The sequence below is a fragment of the Anser anser genome (genome assembly GCF_964211835.1).
Source record: "Anser anser genome assembly, chromosome: 3".
Classification (NCBI taxonomy): domain Eukaryota; kingdom Metazoa; phylum Chordata; class Aves; order Anseriformes; family Anatidae; genus Anser; species Anser anser.
In genome coordinates this window covers 25,323,856-25,344,724 of record NC_139722.1, presented here as the reverse complement: position 1 = coordinate 25,344,724, position 20,869 = coordinate 25,323,856, and the positions used below count along the sequence as shown (strand labels likewise).

At 47.7% G+C, this 20,869-nt stretch overlaps 1 protein-coding gene across 4 annotated transcripts in view; it reads left to right on the top strand.

The window, feature by feature from the left end:
- The first annotated feature begins 4,884 nt into the window (after positions 1-4,884).
- ELOVL5 (ELOVL fatty acid elongase 5) overlaps positions 4,885-20,869 on the top strand; it is a 35,974-nt gene continuing 19,989 nt past the window's right edge. The window contains exon 1 of one of the 4 annotated variants that reach the window (XM_083831300.1): positions 4,885-5,002. Coding sequence is in view for 2 of the 4 variants with exons in the window: in XM_083831302.1 (XP_083687428.1) it covers positions 5,646-5,721 (76 nt within the window). In the remaining 2 variants the exon portion in view is untranslated. Of the gene's footprint in view, positions 5,003-5,364; positions 5,722-20,869 lie in introns of those variants that run through there. The other 3 variants (XM_083831299.1, XM_083831302.1, XM_083831301.1) reach the window with 3 other exon arrangements.

Sequence of the window (20,869 nt, the reverse complement as noted above, 5' to 3'; positions counted from 1 at the left end):
TGCACGCTGGAGGCAGATGTAAGGAGAGGAAGAGGAAATGCAGGAACGTAACTGTTGTTAATGGGAAACGCGTGAAATTGGATTAGCAACACTGGGGCAAAATCCTGCCTCCAGTCCAGCGTGTGAGAATTTTACCCTTGACGGCAGATAGCAGAAGTTCTCAGAAGTTAACGACAGTTTGCAACAGGATCATCCTCAGAATAGTGAGTGTATTCACGCCAGTTTTGTGCTGAAATATGAAAACAACAGCTTCACCCAGCCACTTGTTAACAATACCTGCCAAGTACGAAATTATCAAGAAAACCTTGGCCACGAGCCTTTTTCACAAGGACCATGTAATTAAAAGAGTTAGACAAAGTTTTACAAACAGCATAAAGCATTTGTGCTTCACACAGAAGAAGAAAATGCCATATTCTAAACAGAGAGAGACTGAAATTTCAGGCCTTATACTTTAGTCCACTGTTTGATTTAAAGGGAACAATAATCATATCCCACTTATCTCACTGATAAAGAACATGGGACTGCCACAGTCAGCCTGGACAGAAGCCAAGGCAAACCCAAGCAGAGCTGAGGATTTGCGTTGAGATGACTGCGTCGCAAACGATGGTTGTTTATCCAAATCAATTTGTTCATTTCTAGAAAAACTGGATTAATTTGTTTCTAATCAAAGCAAAGAACTATTCATTACAGTGCGGATGACGAAGCACTACTAAATAGGCATAGCCAGGATTTCTAATTGATTTTTTTTTTAAAAGAAAAGGTCAAGTTAATCACCTGCCCCCCCAAATAATGAAATTTAGGCTCGTTTCCCTGCAACGCACACTTCCATCACTTTATCCATGCTAATTTCAAACATCACACCGATGGACCTTCTACTCCAAACTCTTTCTCCTGCGCCATAGCCCCCAATGACTCTCAATTCTACTTTCAGTTGTTCCAGCTCTTGTCCTCCTATCTGTACTCCCGAACGCTAGCAGCTATTTAACCAGTTCCCTTTGCTAACCGTTGCGTAAGGAGAAGTTGATTTAGTGAGGACAACCGTGTCTCCTGAGGCCTCGTCATCTCTGCTGCTGCTACCTAGGCTAGGCCACTCGTGCTCAGCACTCTGCCTCTTCTCTTCTCCCTCTTGAAAAGCAGGATTATGATAGTCATGAGATATATGTAAATCCACTAGTCGGAGACCTCTGGAGGAATAATGTTATCAAAATGCAAGGCATAATTTATTTTAAACTTGTCCTGGCAATCTTTGGGTCTAAATCCCTGATAATGTTTAATTGGCCCCGTTGTGAACTCCAGCTTCATCGACCCCACTCTGATAGCGAGGTCTCTGAAGCCCATCCTGAGCAAACATTTCATGACAGCATTTCATCAGCACTCGGTGGTGAGAGGCCAACAGCAACGCTCGCTTGTGAAAAACTTGCAGATGCTCCAACAAACACCTGGAAGACCAAGACTCAGTAGATCTGCAGCCCAGAATGACATTGGCCTGCCCCTGCCCCTCATCAGGTACCAAATGCTTGGTGCCAAAACTATTCAGCAATTTTTAACTCTTTAAACAAGCATGAACAAACAACCCCTTTGTTTACTCAGAGTTCTCCTGACTGGGTAATTCTGAAACAAGATTTCCCATGGCGTGACCTCGCTCTCATTTTCTGACTGATAAGAACACGAGCACTTCAGAGAGGTCAGGAGAGGAAAAGAAACAGCAGCTCGGGGAGCCGGTACCGTGCCGGTAAAGCCAAAACTCCCCGGCGTTCCTCTCCCCCGGTCTGTAACTCTCTCTTCTCCAGTGCCCGCTGCTCGACTGAAGGAAAGCACCCGGGCTCCGCAGGTATACAGAGCACGTTGTAAGTCCAAGGGACAAGAGCACGCTCTGAGTCAGAGGGAGACGAAGCTGCCATGTGCCCTGCTGCTTGTCACCACACAGGCAGAAGCAGGTCACGTCACAGGCACGAGGGAGGCAGCCAGCAGCACGTCCCTCTCCTGCGCGGGGAACCGCTCGCCTTCCAGCCGCTACCAGCCCTACACCCTGTTCCCTACACTCTGCTCCATCCCTTCTCGCATCTGAAGTTGCAGGGGCTCTTAGTTTTTATTTTTAAGCTACCCGATTGAGTCTTAATTATTTAGGCATCCTCCAGATTTAGAAAGCTGTTTTGGCTGTGAAAGTAACAGCCGGTGCAATCATATCTCATCAATAAACCATGGGGAAAAAATGGGTACGCCTGTCAGGAAGCAACTTTATTTAAAGCACATTTCAAAGTCAAGTTCAGATTTATAGATGCGGTCCTCTTTAATATCTTTATTGATGATCTGGATGAGGGCGTCCAGTGCACCCTCAGTAAGTTTGCAGACGACACCAAGCTAAGTGCGTGTGTCGATCTGCTCGAGGGCAGGAAGGCTCTGCAGGAGGATCTGGATAGGCTGGAGCGATGGGCTGAGGTCAACTGCATGAAGTTCAACAAGGCCAAGTGCCGGGTCCTGCACCTGGGCTGCAACAACCCCAAGCAGAGCTACAGGCTGGGAGATGAGTGGCTGGAAAGCTGCCTGGCCGAGAAGGACCTGGGAGTATTGGTGGATAGTCGGCTGAATATGAGCCAGCAGTGTGCTCAGGTGGCCAAGAAGGCCAACGGCATCCTGGCCTGTATAAGAAGCAGTGTGGCCAGCAGGTCGAGGGAAGTGATTGTGCCCCTGTACTCGGCTCTGGTGAGGCCGCACCTCGAGTACTGTGTTCAGTTTTGGGCCCCTCGCTACAGGAAGGACATGGACGTGCTCGAGCGAGTCCAGAGAAGGGCGACCAAGCTGGTGAGGGGTCTGGAGAACAAGTCTTACGAGGAGCGGCTGAGGGAGCTGGGCTTGTTCAGCCTGGAGAAGAGGAGGCTCAGGGGAGACCTCATCGCTCTCTACAGTTACCTGAAAGGAGGCTGTAGAGAGGTGGGGGTTGGTCTATTCTCCCACGTGCCTAGTGACAGGACGAGGGGGAATGGGCTAAAGTTGCGACAGGGGAGTTTTAGGTTGGATGTTAGGAAGTACTTCTTTACCGAAAGGGTTATTAAGCATTGGAACGGGCTGCCCAGGGAGGTGGTGGAGTCACCATCCCTGGAGGTCTTTAAAAGACGTTTAGATGTAGAGCTTAGCGATATGGTTTAGTGGAGTACTTAGTGTTAGGTCGGAGGTTGGACTCGATGATCTTGAGGTCTCTTCCAACCTAGAGAAATCTGTGAATCTGTGAATCTGTGAATCTGTGAAAAGACCTAACGTTGGTCACGTTTCAACAAGTGCATGATATTTTAGCTCGCTGATGTGAAAGTGAGAAAAAAGGGGATTTGTACTTTATTCCATTAACTTTGCTGAGAGCAAGATAGGAGGGATCACAGGATCTCCCCTCAAAGCAGAAGGAATGCTTCTGTAGCATCCAAAATACAGACTCGGGCAAGGGGTCTCTAGAAGGGTGTACTCATCTGAGAGTTACGTTAGCTTTCATGTTTTTTTCCAAAAGTGTTAAAACTTGTGACTGCTCACACCTTACCGAAAACTGCTACAGTCTCAAATCACACACAAAATAAATCATACGGGGGGGCTGTTCCTTCAAAGAGCAAGGGAAATGGTAAACTTTGGGCTTTTAAAACCAAAATACATTCCTATTAACATCTTACTGTGGTCAAGAAGTAAGGTAACACTGTGGTGTGGCCCTGACGACCAATATGGAGAAAGATACTTGAAGAAAGATTTTTTTTTTCTTGTTCCAATATTAAAGAAAGGTTTTTATTTGTTTGGTTTTTGTTTGTTTTTCTGATCGCACAGGGCAAACAAGCTGTTACGACGTTGCCTGTTTACAACAGAGCATCACCCTTAGGAACTCTTGGTACTCTGAACTCAAACCAGGTCAGGTTGCAACACTCTGCTTAGGCCAACTGGCCACGGACACAGGAACAGCGAATTATTACAGGATGAAAGGGATATTGTAGGATATCGGGCTGGCAAGGTTAGCCTCGGTGGCTTCACCTGCACGGCCTCTTTGTACACCCAGAGGAAAAGTTCAGCACCCCCTTGCTCCTGCAGCTTTCTAAAACTGCTAACCGTGCAGTTTGTTGCTGCCCGTTGAGCATGGACACTTGGCCTTGACTACAGCTCGGGCAAATTGCTGCTCTGTTCCTCTCCTTCGTGGAGCAGGGCCGCTCTTTATTTCACAGCATGGCCGAGGTTGGCAGGGACCTCTGGAGACCACCCGGTCCAACCCCCTGCCGAGCAGGATCCCCTAGAGCACGTTACATAGGATGGCATCCAGGCGGGTTTGGGACACCTCCAGAGAAGGAGACTCCACAGCCTCTCTGGGCAGCCTGTCCCAGTGCTGTGTCACCTCACAGCAAAGAAGCACTCCCTCACATTCAGACAGAAAACTTCGACAACATTTTCATTTATTTAGCAAAGAGACGGAACAAAGTCTTTAAAAGCTCTTCTTCTCGCACGAGGTGTGAGGGCCAGCCCGAGAGGGGCAGACGTGGGGGGCGAGGGCAAGATGGGGGCTGCGGGCTCCATTTTGTCCCCGCAGCCCCCGGGGCCGCCCTCCCCGCCGCCACACGCGGGGCGCTTCGGGTCCGTTCGGGTCCGTTCGGATGGGTTCGGGTCGCTTCGGGTCACTTCGGGTCGGTTCGGGTCCGTCCGGGTCCGTTCGGGTCCGTTCGGGTCCGTTCGGGTCCGTTCGGGTCCGTCCGTCTCGGCCCGGTCCGGCGCCAACCGCCGGGGGCGTGGCCGCGAGGTTCCCAAACCTCTCCCGAACCTTCCACCGCCGCCGGATTGGCCCCCGCCGCCCATGACGTCATAGCGCGCCCCCCTCCCGCCCCGCCCGCCCCCTCGCATCCCTCTCCCCACCCGCACCACCGTGACGTCACAGTCAGCCCACGGGCGGCCCGGGGGCGGGGCCTCCCCGCGCAAGCCCCGCCCCCGGCCCCGCCCCCCGGCCCCGCAGCGCGCCCAGTGCCGGCCGGTGCCGCCCGCGCCCCAGGTACGGCCCGGGGGGGGGGGGGGGGGGCAGCGGGGTTTGGGGGGATTTGGGGGGGTTTGGGGTGCGGGACGGGGATGGGGCGCGGGGGGGACAGCCGGGGGGGTCCCCCCAGAGACAGCTTGGGGAGCATGATGCAATCCCGCATCGCCATGGCTACCGCATCTCCCAACTTGGGGCTGCGCCTTGCCCGGGCACGGGAAGTCCTGGGGGGGGGGGGGGGGGGGGGGGCATGAAAAAAAGGGGAAAATTTAAAAAAAAAAATTAATTTAAAAAAAGACGCGCACAGGAAGGGGGGGGGGGGGAGTTCCCCTTGTCCCCGTAACCCCGCCGCGCGTGTCTTCCCACGGGCCGGCCCGTGGGAAGGACACGGACAGACACACGGACACGGACAGACACACGGACACGGACGGACACACGGACAGACACACGGACGGACACACGGACACGGACGGACGCACGGCCTCCAAGCTCCCCGTGTGGCTTGAGCGTGGCGGCTCCGAGCATCCCGTGCCGTGGGGAGCGGGGGAAGATCGCGAGTGGGGTGCTGGTGCTGGTGCTGGTGCTGGTGCTGGGGGGCAGGGGGCTAGGAAATGGTGGGGAAGGGAAGGAGCCCCCCGAAGCAGCGGGTGCAGCTGCATGGAGGATGCTTCCGGACAGGAAGCCTCGGCGAAGGGCGCTGTGCGGATGGCAGCACGCCCTGCGGCTGCAGACGGAGCGGGGTGAGCGCGCGGGGCTCCTCCTGCCAGGGCTCGGTGGCCAAGTTTGGGGTTGGGTCGCTCCCAGGGTGAGGGGGACGTGGTGGTGGTGGTGGTGGTGGTGGTGGTGGTGGTGCTCGCCGGGGCTCGTGCTCAGCACGCTGCTGGCTGCTGGCCGGGGACGGCCCCAGCGTGGTTCTGGCTGTTGGGGCGTTCGTGTTGGCGTGCACAGAGCGAGGATTTCCCTTCAAAACCTCCGGTGCCTGTAGCTGGCGGGGATCAGCTCGGTGGGAGTCCCCTTCCAGCTCCCCAGGAGCCGAGGGAGGTGCAAAAGAGACCGCCGAGGTCAGCGATGGGCTTGTCCCTCAGTGACACCCACCGACGGGGCTCGTGGCCCCAAACCGGCGCCAGAATTGTGGGTTCCGGGCTGGGTGTCTTACAAACAGCACCAGCGATGCCTGCTGGAAGCGCATGTTCTTTGTAAAAAGCAATTGCACTTTGCGTAGTTTGGGGTATTTTACGTAGCAGCTGTAGATGAAGTATCTCGATGTATGTGTATTTGTAGCCTAAACGCAGCATCCGTAGGGTTTTTTAGCTGGTGTGCTCTCTGACCGCCCTTTGGGTATGCTCAGCGCAGTATTTTTAGTAAGTTGTTGTTGCCTTCACGTCGTCTCTCAGCAAGAATTCCTCCTGCTGCATTCCTCGCCCTTAGTGCAGTGGGAGCTGAAATAAAATATTTTGAATTCTCTCCTCTTATCTCTTCTTTTCCTGCTGACCTTCCTTTTGTGTTGCTTGCAAGAGGAATTAGCTCAGAGAAGGTGCCCTCAGCAGGACAACAAAACGTGTAAATGTGTCAGGTGGAAATAACAGGCTGCTGGGCGCTAACTTAAATTGCTCATTTTGCAGCTCGCTGGGAGCAGAGCTTGGGAAATGTGTTTGAAAAATCTTGATTTTTTTGGCTGCAGAACCGAACGTTTCAGGTTTCCAGACTGCTTGTGGTGTTCCCGTTCAGGTGGTGACAGGTGGGAAGCCCAGTGCTGAGGGTGAATCAGAGCTGCCTGGGTAGGAGCGTGATCTTTGTAAGTTTTGTTCAGTTGATAGCTGGTTAAATGCTTTCACACAACAAGCAGACCCCGTTCCTTTACCTTCCTCATTTCTGGGCCGCAGGCATTGCAACACGAAACACTTGCGTTGCTGCAGAGCTCAAAAACCCACCCGTGTAGAGGCAGCGCTCGAGTAGAGGAGCTCTCGCCAGGTTAAAGCACTCGCTGCCTTTGCCTTCCCCTGCCTGGTGGTCTCCGTGGAGCCCCCCGATTAATGCCGTCCGTGCATCGCCTAAGGGAAATGTTTTGCGAGAGAAGACCTGAAAAGCCTTTAGGAGCAGACAGGGTCCTGGTGGGTTCCTTATTGCCCGCGGTGAGGGTTTGTCGCAGAGGTCGGGTGCTGCCTCGCTGCTGAGGAGCCAAGGCCACCCAGCTCCAGCCCCCTGCCGTGGCAGGGACACCTCCCACCAGGCCTGGTTGCCCAAAGCCCCATCCGGCCTGGCCTTGAGCACCTCCAGGGAAATACTTCTGCATCTCGTTTCTTGCTTATTTTGAGGCCGTGCACGAGCTGACCCTGTGCCTATTCTGAGGAACCCAAGTTCCTCTTGAGGTTTGCCAGCTCTTTGTGGAGGTCATGAAGGCGCGTATTTATTCCAGTGCTTTTTGCCATAACCTCTCCCCCGAGCAGCCAAACAACTTGCTTGTTTTGTCCTCTTAATCTTCGTCCTCTTTCATTGCAGTATCTGAAATCAGTCTCACAGCGAGATCCTTAAAGCTGTTTAAACATGCGAGTGCTTTGAGGCTGCTGGCCTAAACTTCGCAGCAGCATCCTCCTGTCTTTAAAGTGCGAGATTATATCCTTCTGGGATGCAACACGTGCTTTTAAGCTGTTCGACTTCAGAAATCGATGCTTACTGCATGCCTTTCAGGCTCCAAAATGCTGCACAAAACTGACAACAAGCCTTGTAACCTGTAGCTGTCTTGTCATCTGCAGCGTACTCTCTGATTTGTGCTGTGATTCCCAAACGCGCTGTTCCCGCAGTCCACGGGGCTTCTGCATGCTAGCGTCAGAAACGCTTTTCCCCTTAAAGATCACACGCGTTCGTCCACGTGCAGGCAAATGAAGAGAATAATTAAGGAATTACGTCGAAGCCAGTCTGTTTGGAAACTGGCTTCCAGCTCAGCTGCTTCGCCGAGTGCTGCTCAGGTGCCACGCTCCGATCGCTGCCGCCGTCGTTTTTGCTACCAAGACGCCTCTCGGAGTTGCAGTGGACTCCGTGTGCAGTGACTCTGCTTAAATCAGTTTTACTTCCTAAAGTTCACTGCCTTGGTTTCTCTATTTGTGTGCTGGTGTTTAGGACACATTATCTGACGGGGTAAATAAGAGCACAAGAACAAACTTGTCCAAAGTATGCGCTTTGTGCACGCTTTCCCAGCGCGGTCTGTGCGGTGAAGAGTTATTTAATTTCCTCGATCAAATGGTTGACTCACGCCAAGCACAAAGCGTCGAGCGTTTGGAAAGCACAATGGCAGTCTAATAAATTCCCTCACCAGGTGTACAGTTTTTACGGATGCAGGCTGCTGGATGTAGTTGTCACTTCTCCAGGAACAAATGAATCACCCTGCTTCTGCTGAACTCACTAATGTAAACTGGGATCGGGTCTCAGCATCATCCCGTTGCATCTGATGTTTTGCCTGCCCTTATTAAAGCTTTGTTAGCTATATAGGTTGTCCTTCGGTAATGATAGCTTCATTAACGACCAATGGCATATCGAGGAGGTAGAAATACAAAAACCTTTCACGAGCTTGTATTTATACTACAGCTGTCTGGATTTAATTGACCTCTGTGTTAAGGCTCCGTGCTGAACGTTTGTCTGCCAAGCGGGATGTTTTCTGGGCGATGACTAAACGCGCTAAGTTGTAGTAATATTTTCGGGAAACAAGACTTGCTTGTGAAAAGCAATAGCAGACATGGAATAAACTTCTCTTTCCTGCAGTTTCAAGTTCTGCCGTGCTCTGTGATTCCTACACAATCGCATCCTTGAGGATCTGCGGTCAGTCGTTTAAACAAAGTGACTATTCCTCTTCTGCTATCGCTTCAAAGTGCTCCTCTCTCTCTCTCCTTCTCGTGACCTTGAGAAAACTGTTATTCTTCTTGCCAGCTGTATTTGCTGTGACTGGAGGATAAGGGCTTTCTTCCCATGCACAGGCTGAGGGCTCTGCTGTAAAGCGGAGATGGGCTTGAGTTCAAGTAACACGCAAGTTTTTGAGGAATGTGTGTGCTGATAGATGTTTGTGTTGGTGTCACAATTCTTAGGGATGCTACCCACAATAGGTCAAAACTAGCAGGTACGAAATTGCAGAATATTGCCTTAAGGCTTATTAGACCAAGTACACATTAGAGAATCCTGTAAGTTTAACTTAGTAATTCATAAACACGCGTATTTGCATTGCTGCCTGTTTTGCTCATAGGCTTTGTGGTTGTTTTTTTGTTGTTGTTGTTGTTGTTAATACTGTTACAAACCTGCTGGGGAGCATGGAAGATGAGGGCAGTCTTTGCCCCTCTGCCGAAGGGGTCCTTGGCTCGGGCTGGTGACGGGGAGATGCTGACATCCCTTGGGTGCCCTACAGACACCGGTGCGGGTTTGGCAGGCTTGGAGTAGACCACGGCGTGGTGGAAGAGCCCCTGCACCAACTCTGAGGCTATTCCAGCAAGAATAGCCTGCCACCAGATTGCGAAATAAACTTAAACCATGGAATTCCTACTTAGGTAGGGAGAAATTAGGCTTTGAAGCTCTTAGAAATGGGCAAAAATATCTGCTTGTAGGTTTGTGGCTACTTTGTCAACTGTCAGTAGACTTATCCGAGCGTAGGGGTGTGGGTCATGTGTTGGTCCTGTGTCCTCAGCTTTCGTTTCAGTCAAGATCTGGGAAACTGTAAATCTTTATGCCTTGATCTTTGTAGGCTTCCCCTTAGGCATGCTATTTCCATGCACGCAATTTAATCAGAAAGCTTCTCTTAGCCTTTTCCTGAAGGATTATTTCTTGTTCCCAGCTGGCTTTTAGAAGTGCTGATCATCTCCATCTCCTCGCCAAACAGTAGGGAGAACCTCTGACTTAAATAACAATAATTAAACCATTAACCAGTTCACAGGGTGACATTCTGCGATGCTTAACCCTGCCCTTTAGAAAAAGAAACTTGAGAAACCTTCCTGCCTGCTGAAGTTTAACTCGCGTGGCAGTTTTTGTGTGGCTCTTGCACTTAGCTAAATGCACGTACGTTCAGTTTATTCATTACATGGCAGTTGTAGGACAACTGCAGGTAGAGGGACGTGAAGCTGGATTTGGCTTTGGAGGCCACAACGTGAGTTATGCTTGCGTTTTTATGTACATGCTTACAATGCTGTGCCAGTTGCAGGGTAGTTGATGTTTATGGTGAAATTCTGGGCAAGCATCCCCATCGCCTTCTTAAAAGGTAGCGTAAGGGCTATGGGAGACATAACCGTAAGGGAGCACTAGCGATATATGGGGTGGCAGACCCAGTACCCGGTGATGGAGGGAAAAGACACCAGGCAAGTCAGTAAGGACTTACTCCTACTCCTACTGCCTTTGGGAAGCTCTGCCTGTTGTCTTTCCAAACAGGGAGGGAAAAAAGGGAAAAAAAAATACAGTTGTCCCAGAAGGGTCACCGCGTTTCGGTCTAGATTATTGCCCTGGTAATGCAATAGCTGCTTGTATGTAAAAATGTGGCAGAGAAATAAGCCATTTTTAGAGCCGATGGTGGTGTCGTACCCCTTGTTGTGAGACTTTACATGGCTCTAGCTCTGTCTTCTGGTTTTGCAACCTTTATCAAGTTCCCGAGTAGTCCCGAGACCTCCAGGGGTCTTTGAGGCAGTACTCAGTGCTTCGCTTCTACCTGGCGGGTTCCCGAAACCCTTAACTTCGTTATCCTTTCTTCTGCCCTTTCAAAGCCATCATCAGCTGCCTTTGAAGCAAGCAAAGGCAAGCTGTGAGCCTGACAATGCCTTGCAGAACAAAAATAACACGCTTTGATACTTTTTTATCTTTTATATTGATTTCTTGCTCCATCACTGCTGCTAAGTGGTTGTATTAAGATACAGGAAGGGATCACTAATGTCATTTCCAAAGGTTTTTCTATCATTTTTTTGAAGTCGACCACCTAATTGACTTGTTTCCTCTGCCGTCAGTGCAGAGCTCATTTAGATAACGTATTCAGGTATAAGCCCTAGTTGAATAACTGCAAAGCTATCATGAATTTTCAGTTGTGCAGGCTAAATGCTTCTTGGTTTTACAAAACACACGTCAGGCTCAAATGATGCACAAACCTAGGCGTCAGTTGGATGTAGTACAGGTCAGGTCTCTGCGTGTTTGTGTGGACTGGCTTTGCCTGTTAAAATAGATATTTAAGAAGCTGTTAAGATATAGATTTGAGTCCTCAGGGACACACTTGATGAGAACGTGGGGATTTCACCAGGCTTTAGCCACCACTTAGAGCGTGAAAAATGATCATTTTGGAGCGATGTGTATGCTTTGGTGCTGTGCTTCCTTTGAAGGAGACAGCTGTACCTACAGTGCTAGGGACTAAGTGAATTGGCAGGCGTGTGCATGCAGCAGATCATCAGTAAAGTTAAGGGGGTTTCTACCCCGCTTCCCCTTTCATTTTTCCTTGCTGTGCCTTTTCTCTCTTCTCTGTTTTTCTCTTTATCTATTTTTCCAGCGTTGCCTTGTAAAAGCTGATTCAGCAGGTGCTCGGGGAGGTTGCTCTGCAAAACAAACAAGCAGGGCTGGGGTCTGTGCTGAGCTGTTGGAGGAGTCCTGGGCTGGGATCGGCGGGTGAAAGACGTGGTTCCTCTCTGCCAAGAGCCTAACCAAATCCCCACCTTAAGCTATTCTCATTGTGAACATGTGAACAGGATGTTAAACAATTTTTTTTTTCTTTCTCTGTTCCTCCACCACGTAATAGTTGCTGTGTGAGGCTGTGAACTCGAGCATTTAGCTTCCCTCGTCTGGAATAGCAGGCCTACCTAATGAAGAGTCCCTTTTCTGTCTTTTATTTTAGAGATGGCACACCTGTTTGTAGGACTTGTGTTTCGCGGTGATAAAAACATTGTGGAACAACAGCCTCCAGCCACCAGCATCGTCTTTTAATGTTTAAAAATTTGCTTCATGGAAGAGGTTATTTTGGACAAAAGCATGTTTTGCTTTTAATGTACATGAAAAATAGAGTCATGGTGGTGGCGAGAGATTGGTGGGGAACTTTCACAGAGCTGCCAACATTATTAATAAGCAGTTTTATTGTCTGAAACATTCAGTATCCTATACAGTCTGTACGAAACATATACAAAATAGGTGCACCGCAGAATGCAAAGGTTTGGTGTTGCTTCCTGAGCAACTTTTAATATATTACTATTCATGTCATAGGTGTGCACAAAGTTCTGCTATGGAGGCTAAAGAGCTTATCTTTCTCCTAGAGTTTGAAGAGTTGCTTTACAAGAGTGGCTAATGAAGCACAACTTAATTCTTGCCCATCTTCCACTCTTGGCAAAATATTAGTGCTTATAACATGTAGCGTAGGTTAGATTTTCACTTTGCTGTTAGCAGAAAGGAGAAAGCTTCATTTTCCCTTATAAATCACTTCCTAATTATCTAGCAATGTGTTTTTCTATATAATGAATTTAATTATAAGCTCTGGGCATGGAGTTAAACTGTTTGGAATTATCAGAAATGAAAGTCATTGAAATTCAGTCTTGGGCTGCTGTACTCAAGGCTTGTCTCAGATCGCTACTAAGGACTTAGATTATTCTTTCTTACAGTATAATGCGATTTAACACTGAGAGTTAGGATACTGATGGGTATCCCCTCTGTCTTCTAAGGTCTTTAGCTGCAGACTGACTGTTGTGTAGTAGTTTTCGGTCACACTTACCCAAAGCCCTGTGTTTAGCTTTTTTATAATTTTCTGTTTATTTCTTTTCACTGTCTCTGTTTCTGTCAGAATATTTTTGCAGATAAAATGAAGCATTTAAGTAGCCTCGTCATAGAATCACAGAATGGTTTGGGTTGGAAGGGACCTTTAATGTCCTATGGTTCCAACCCCCTGCCATGGGCAGGGACACCTCCCACCAGACCAGGTTGCCCAAGGCCCCATCCTGCCTGGCCTTGAGCACCTCCAGGGATGGGGCATCCACAGCTTCTCTGGGCAGCCTGTGCCAGTGCCTCACCACCCGCTGAGTGAAGAGTTTCCTCCTTATATCTAATCTAAATCTCCCCTCTTTTAGTTTAAAGCCATTACTCCTTGTCCTATCGCTACACCCCCTGACAAAGAGTCCCTCCCCAGCTTTCCTGTAGCCACCTTTAGGTACTGGCAGGCCACTGTAAGGCCTCCCCAGAGCCTTCTCTTCTCCAGGCTGAACAACCCCAGCTCCCTCAGCCCTTCCTTCGCAGGAGGGGCGCTCCAGCCCCTTGATCATCTTCATGGCCCTACCCTGGACTTATTCTAATACATCCATATCCTTCTTGTGCTGTGGGCCCCAGGTCTAAATGCACTATTCCTGGTGTGGTCTCAGGGGAGCAGAGCAGAGGGGGACAGTCACCTCCCTCACCCTGCTGGCCACGCTTCTTTTGATACAGCCCAGGGTATGGTTGGCTTTCTGGGCTGCACGTGCACATTGCTGGTTCATGTCGAGCTTCTTGTCAACTAACACCCGCTAAAGAAGTCTATCTTTAGTCCCCAGCTGTGCATTCTCTTGGTGGTTCACTTTGTCCTCCTTCACCTTAAGCCCTGCACTCTCACAGCTGGCTTGGATTGAGTCCATCCCCGGGCCCACATTTTTCAAGACGGAAAGATAGTGATGCATCTTAAATTCTACTTCATTTTGTATTTTGAACATCTTATCTCTTTTTTGTTGCTGCTCTTTCAGTGCAATAATCTGTCAGTTCATGCTATAATAATTATATTTAAGGCATCTCTACAAGCTAGCTCTGCGTGACATGAGCATATTTGGTATGACCTTTTGTTATTTAAGTTTCGTTTTTTTTTTGCCTGCAGTTCTTGCACTTTCCCCCAGAACCTTTCTCACATGCAAAATGCAGTGTGTACAATGCATTTCATTTTGGCCTTATTTGAATAGTGTTCTATAAATTGGCTTTAAAAATAGGGGCATCCTTCTCTTTATAGGAAAGAAAATCACTGTGCTGGAATTCCCTGCTGGATTCTGCAGGTGCCTGAATTTTTTGTATTGTGGACTTGTAGAGAATGGCTTGGCAGCCGTTGGTGTTGCGGACAGTGTTTTTCCTTTGAGTAATCTTTGTAAAGTTCTTAGAAGGAATCAGTGATAAGATCACAGCAAGCTTTACCGTGACTGTCTTTCCCCTTGGTTGGCCTTTCTCACCCAAAAGCAAACAAGAAGACACGAGGGATTGCATCCTGGATCAGGGTCTTCTGATGAAGCAGTGCTTATGAAAAGTGCTGCCAGCATCAAAGGAAATCTACAGGTAGAATTGCTTTCTTCCCTAGTTAATCCAGGATTCAGTCATCCTTCCAGCAGCCCTTGTTAGGCTGTTGACTTGGTGCCCCGTATCAAATGCTGGTTCTTGGCAGCAGAGCACAAAGCCAGTGTAGGGTCACGCACCAGGTACATCCTAAAGCTCTTCAGGCCCCCCCTGGCTCTCGGCTTCTGTAACAGAAATGCTGCCAGCTGGCTGCCCGCTGGGCTTATTAGCAAATCTGTAAATGAAGTGCTGCCAGGTGCTCGTGTTGTACAGGAAGGGAAAGGAGGGAGTGATGAGAATGAGGCGTCTGTAAGAAATCTCCTGCCCCCTCTTCCTCTGTTCCTTTACTAGGACATGTCATCTTCGCTTCTGACACTGCTTGTCATTGCTGGGCAGGAAAAAAAATCCATCTTGTCTTCCACCGATGAGTTTTAACTCCTTTGTCCCGTGGAAAAGAGAGTAAGATCTGAATGCTTCAAAGGCAGTTGCTTTTCTGAGTGATGAGCACCATATTTTTGAAGGCAGGGGGGTTTAACAGGACTTAAGTCTGTGTTTCATGAGTCAATCATTTCATCAAGGAAATTTAAAAATTCTTCAACGCAGAGACCGCGCCAGGAAAGCATTTGCAGAATTTGTTAGCTGCAGGGTTTTGTTCTGAGTGGCACGCTGCCATTGCCTAACAGTGGTACCCTAAATATTTTTCCTTCTTCTCTTCTCCATGTTACTTTTCCCACCATTCTGAGAACTTCTTTGGCACCTTCTTCTATTTAAAGCCAGCAGTCATTCACGCTTGCCTGACTCTTTTTGATAGCACAACTGTGTGTAGCGAATGGTGCTGCTGGGCAGGATACTTAGCATCGTAAAGTGAAGGCACCAACTATCCTTGCAGCTGCAACCGTGATGATTAACTCGTGTCTTCCAGGGGTACAGCAGGAGAATGCAAAAGTTTCGGGAGTGACTTCTCATAGCGTGACTGGCTGTGTGAAGAAACGGCAGCAAGATAAGCTGTGGGCTGGGTTTACAGTGTCAATGTGCATCTTTTCTTCCTTTGGGTTAAAGTATAGAAACTCTTTTTGAGGACTGTAGCTAATGCAGTGTATTGCATGTATTTTTCTGCATCTTATATTCCACTGGGGAATTTCCCATCTCCCCTGGCAATCCATGCTCAGTGGAAACCAGAGAAGCACTCAAACAAATAACGTGCAGTAACTTGCCTAATGTTGACTTGGTTGTGTAGGTGTTTTTTCAGTGGGATTTGGTTTCCCGAGCACAAGTGGTCCTCCAAAAGGTATTGTTTACCCATCTGAACATGGGTTGTGGCTACACAGCTTAGCAGGGCATCCTGGTTTTGGTTTTGTGTGCTCTGTTATGCCAGTACTCATCAGTATGGCATGGTGTAGTGTTATCTTGGTGACCATCACCCTCACTTTCACGATCTTCCCCAAGTTTCTCAGCTTTTAATTGGATTACTGCATCTAGTCACCGTGTGGACTCCAGATAACCTCTTTATAGCTAGCCCTGTTTACTGGATAACTGTGCATGGTGCTCTCTTGCTTAGCACGGTGTTTCAGGTCTTTATGGGGCAGATTGCAAGCTTTTGTACATCAAGCTAATAAATGCAAAGAAAATAATTAAGAGTTTGAGGCGTCCTCTACTTTCTGTTTCACTCTTGAGATGTCCGCCAGGCTCAGAAGGAGTCAGTGACACTGCTGTGGGGTGCTGGAGGAAATGAAGGTTCGCCTGGCTCCACTTGCAACTCTTTTTATTGCTATTTTAATGCTTTTTTATGTTTATATATGCAATTACGTGATGGGGGTATTTAAAAAAAAGGCTGAAGCTCACTCTGCTGAAGCCGTGCAGTACCCTTGAACTCTGCCGCTGGTGCTGGGTGCTCATCATGATCATGCAAGACTGGGCTTCTCTGTCCTTTGGACTTTGTTGGCTCTGCTACTAGAAAATAACTTCCCTGTGTATTGCTGATAGAGCTCAGTGCCAGTGCATGTGAGTGGTGGGGCTGTGATGTTTTCGTCAAGAAGGCTCATTACAAACGGCTTCAGGGACCAGGCCTTTATCTTCTCCTGTGGGTGTAAAATGTTGGCTCGAGTGATAAGCACAGTCTGAAGTTAGAGAAGTTACTTTATTAACAGAGGAGTTTTGCAGTCCTTGCTGCAGGTCGCACTTGAATGGGAGGAAGGAGACCCAAAATGAAAGCTGTGGTCCTTATGGCCCTTTGGGCTTAGCTCGTGGCTCCTCCTTTCTGTCAGCTCTCTCTTTAGCTTCCCAGGCTGCTTGTTGCTGCCTTGCAACAAATAAACTACAGCTAGCAATATTTTTGCAATTGCATTAACAGCAAAGCTTTTGAAAAAGAGAGAATTTCCCATTAAACAGTAGCTGTTTACCAAGTACTTTCATACTGCTGGGTGAGGAGGGGTTTGGAGCAAAGCTCTGTAGGAAATGCTGTGTGTCAGCTTCACTTCCAAAACAGTCAGCCTGCAACTCATCCGCTGTGTGTGTATATTTCCACCCAATGCAGTTTGCTACAGTTTTATCCTCTCTTCTGCCTGATTTCTTTCCCATTAAAAAAAAAAAAAATCAGTTCTGAACAGCCCAGAGGGAGTTGCTGGTGTCCTTGCACGTTTTGTAGTTCTGTGCTACTCCAAACAGGGCAGTTGAATAAACCTGCGTGCTTTGCCTTTTTTTTTTTTTTTCCTCCTCCTTTGATTTCTGTAAATACTTTTGCAACGTGCACTTTACGACTCCAACACCACAACGTTATAAGCTGGCAGCTGTGATGAGCAGCCCTGTGGTTACTGGATAATAGGCGCAGCGGCCGGGCAAAGGATACCGTGTCGAACGCTCGATTCCTGGAAAATGCATGCTGCTGCAAAAAGCATTTTATCGTACCGCTGATGGGCACTAGCTTTTCTGCTGCTAATGGGGACTTTGCAGTACAGGGAGACTATTATTTCTAGCTGGATGCATCCTTCTGGGATTGAGAGGTGATGGCGTACCCCTTTTCCACCTATTCTCAGCACTTGCGTGCGTTTATTTGAGTGTTTCCAGTTTGTTTTTCCCACTTGGCCATCGTCCTCAGTGCTCTCCCTTAGGCTAAAGTTGTCCCGCAGCACAGCACAAACTGTTGACCGCAAAGGGATGAAATGCATGTGAATGTCCTAATCTTAGGACGTTCAGATCCTAATTTGAGCTTGTTTAGATCTGCTGAAAATGTGAATTGTATTGCAAGGATCTACGATTTGTCTTTATCGTCTGTGTGATGATTAGATTCTAGTTTAATGAGGTATGAGTATCGAGCACAATTAATTCCATTTTGCAGAATTCTGAATTCTTTCTTGTATTTGTTCCTGTTCCGTAAAATGCTTCAATTACCACAGTTGTGCTTCAGCATGAAGGCAGTCACAGCTGAAGGATTTGGCAAGGAGTGGGAGGGATGACAGGAAAAGGTAGTGGCATGAAATCACACCCTAATTAACTGGGCAAAGCTTTCCCTTACTCCCTTTGTTTTCAAAGTTTTTGAAATACCATTGAGGTTAAACTGCTTGAGACTGGCTTCTCCCCTTTGTCCTGCCTTTTTTTTTTCCCCCACACTTCCCTGAGTTTTGTACACATAATTTATTTCTAAGCTTCTTTACGCTTGTGCTGATGGTGAGCATGAAAGCTCAGCACTGTTGAGTCCTGGTGAGTCAGCAGCAGCCGGGATGATTTGCCACTGCTGCAAGGTGGGCTGAAAATCTGCATTGCTTTGCTAGGGATACAGTTGCAAAATGAAGTTTAAAATTAGTTTATTTCATTTCACACACAAAAAAAAATGTATAAACTGCAAAATCTACAGCACTCGTACTTCATATGGTTTCAGATAAAATAAATGTACTTGCACTTTCAGGTCAGTATGGACCGTGGCTTCTTCTAAAATTCCTTTCACTGCTGACATCAAGCATGCTCGAGTCCTGTTCATAAAAGGCAGAAAAAGGAATCTGGGGCTGGTGGCAAGCTGGAAGACAAAATATGTGTGAAAGTGAAAGATCTGGGAATGTGAAGGAGAATCTGGATGGCTTTGGTAAAGGAGACAGTAATAGCTGGCAAGTCTGCTTCCTAGTGCTGCCTTCCCAGTGTCAAGCAGCTGAGCATTTGCAAACAGCGGTGTGATGGTGGTGTTTTTGGATGAGGGGCTGGTTGGACTTACGGAGGAGGGAAAAGAGGAGTCACCTCCGCAGCGGTAAGGATTGGGAAACACCAGTTTAACTAGAAAATATCATTCACCATTTTCAAAATCAAGTACCTAAAATTAGGCTTCTAAGTCCTAATTTAAGAACTGAGAAAGTGGCTGATTTCCAAGAATGCCGAGCAACCAGGCCTGACTACGCGTTGCGCTCAGAAGTCAGGACAATTATTTAGTTGCCTATTTGGGGATTTTTTTGGAACTCGACTTCAGGCACTTACATTTGATAAATGGGATCTGTTATTTTGGGGAATTCTGGAGCAGCAGGATGAAAGCTGAAGCCTCTTGCTTAAAGGGAGCAGGCCCCTAACGTGTTGAGCATTCAGCCCAAAATGTTTTGTTGCTGCTGCTCGGTTTGTTTAAAAAAGGGTGGTGTGAGGCAGGGGGTGAAAACCTTCAGGCTTCCGTGACTGGTCTTTGGACCTGGAAACTGAAGTTACTCCAAGGAAAAAATCAACATGAAGATGGACCAAGAATTCTTAGATCAGTTTTTGGCATAAACCTACCAGAATGTGTTTTCTGTTGAAAGCATAGGAGAGAATTTCCTTTGAAGGGCAGAAGCTGGTAAAATACTGCAGTATTCAGTAGCTCTTCAGTCGGGGAGTCGCGATGTGCGTAAAAGAGCAGATTCTCAGTATTTTTAAGCTGTACAAAAAACATTGATAAATAAAATTCAACAAGAAAAATACAGCTGAGCGTAGCCTTTGGCCTGTATTTTCAGCTGCCAAGGGTCACTCATGTTCAGACTGAGCAGCTCAATATCATTCAGATTTTCCGCCTATTGAGGATATGCATGGACACGCTAGAAGGAGACTGCGCATGCAAAACATTCTGTAGATGTCCAAAACCCCTACTTAGATAAGTCCAGAGGATTTTAAAAAAAGATTGTATTTTTATGAGAGGCCTCAATCTGGTTGGAGCAAGATGAAACTTTGGCCTTTGTTGTGTTTGTGTTGGAGAATTGCAAGTCCAGTAATTAAAAGGACATGGGAATAGTTTTATGAAAGTCAGAGTTGCCTAGAGATGCCTAATAGCTTTAAAAATATGGAGAAGGTCAAAGATGTGATCTCTCAACGTGTTTGTTGCTTCTTTGGAACAGTACTTGGTACTACTTGATGCAAAGGCCAAGTTAGAGTCATCTCTGTTCTGCATTTCATGTTCATATCGACAGTCCTCCTAGGAACAGCTTTGTATTCCACCTCCTGTTCCAATTAAAAAAATGTAGGATCATTTTTCTCGTGAACTGTGTCATCCGAGTAACTTGAATGTGTCCATGCTCCACGCCACCTAGTCAGCATGAATTTTCCCTCATCGATACGATGAAGCATCAAACCTCAGGAGGTCAGGGACAAAGCAAACAGCTGGGAAAAAAAAAAAATATATATATAAATTTTTAGTATCTTCTGTCCAAACCTTTCTTCCCCCCAGAAGCTCCGCTTTGACATGCTCGACCCAGGCCTGTTGGTGCTGAATGCAGCTTGCCTCAGCTGTGGCGGGGGATGCCGTGCAGCTAGCTGCAGCAGCCGAGACCACAGCCTCTTGTCAGCCAGCTTTAAACTTCATCTCGTTTTGAGAAATCAGTGGTTGTCTGGGCTTCTGATAGCTTTATGAAGTGTTCTTGTAATATATCATCTGTAACGGGTGCTTTACAGCCTAACAGTACCGCATCTCTGCCTACAGCATGCAAGTCATAGAAGTAGTTGTATATATACCAAGGAAACTGAGACTTGGTACTTTAAAATATCAACCTGAAGTAATGACACGTCTCTTCCTAGTGTGAACAAATTAGCAGTGTACGCGTTTTTTCTGTGGGTGTGGAAAGGTGTTTATTATTTTGACTGGGAGGGACTTTTTTCCTTCATCTTAGAACCACGCAGCTACTTTCTTCAGGCTGATGAGGCCTTCACCCTTCCTTCTCTGCCAGCTTGTTCGTTAGCAGCTCCCTTTTTGGATTTCTGCCGGATTTTTGTGGCAAAACGCAAAGTGACGTCTCACAGCCTTCACATGTTCTAGCTGTTGGCTTCCATCCGATGCTTTTAACCTCAATTCAGGTTCCAAGCGATGAGGAGAAATAGCCTGAAATTGCACCAGGGGAGGTTTAGGTTGGATATTAGGAGAAATTTCTTTACTGAAAGGGTTGTTAGCCATTGGAATGGGCTGCCCAGGGAAGTGGCTGACTCACCATCCCTGGAGGTCTTCAAGAAACGTGTAGATGTAGAGCTTAGTGACATGGTTTAGTGGTGGACTTGTCAGTACTAGGTTAAAGGTTGGACTTGATGATCTTAGAGGTCTTTTCCAAGAAAAAGGAAATTCCATTCTGTTTTCACAGTCCCCTGAACTATGACTTTTGGTGGGTTGGGTGGTCACCTGTGAATGGGTAGATG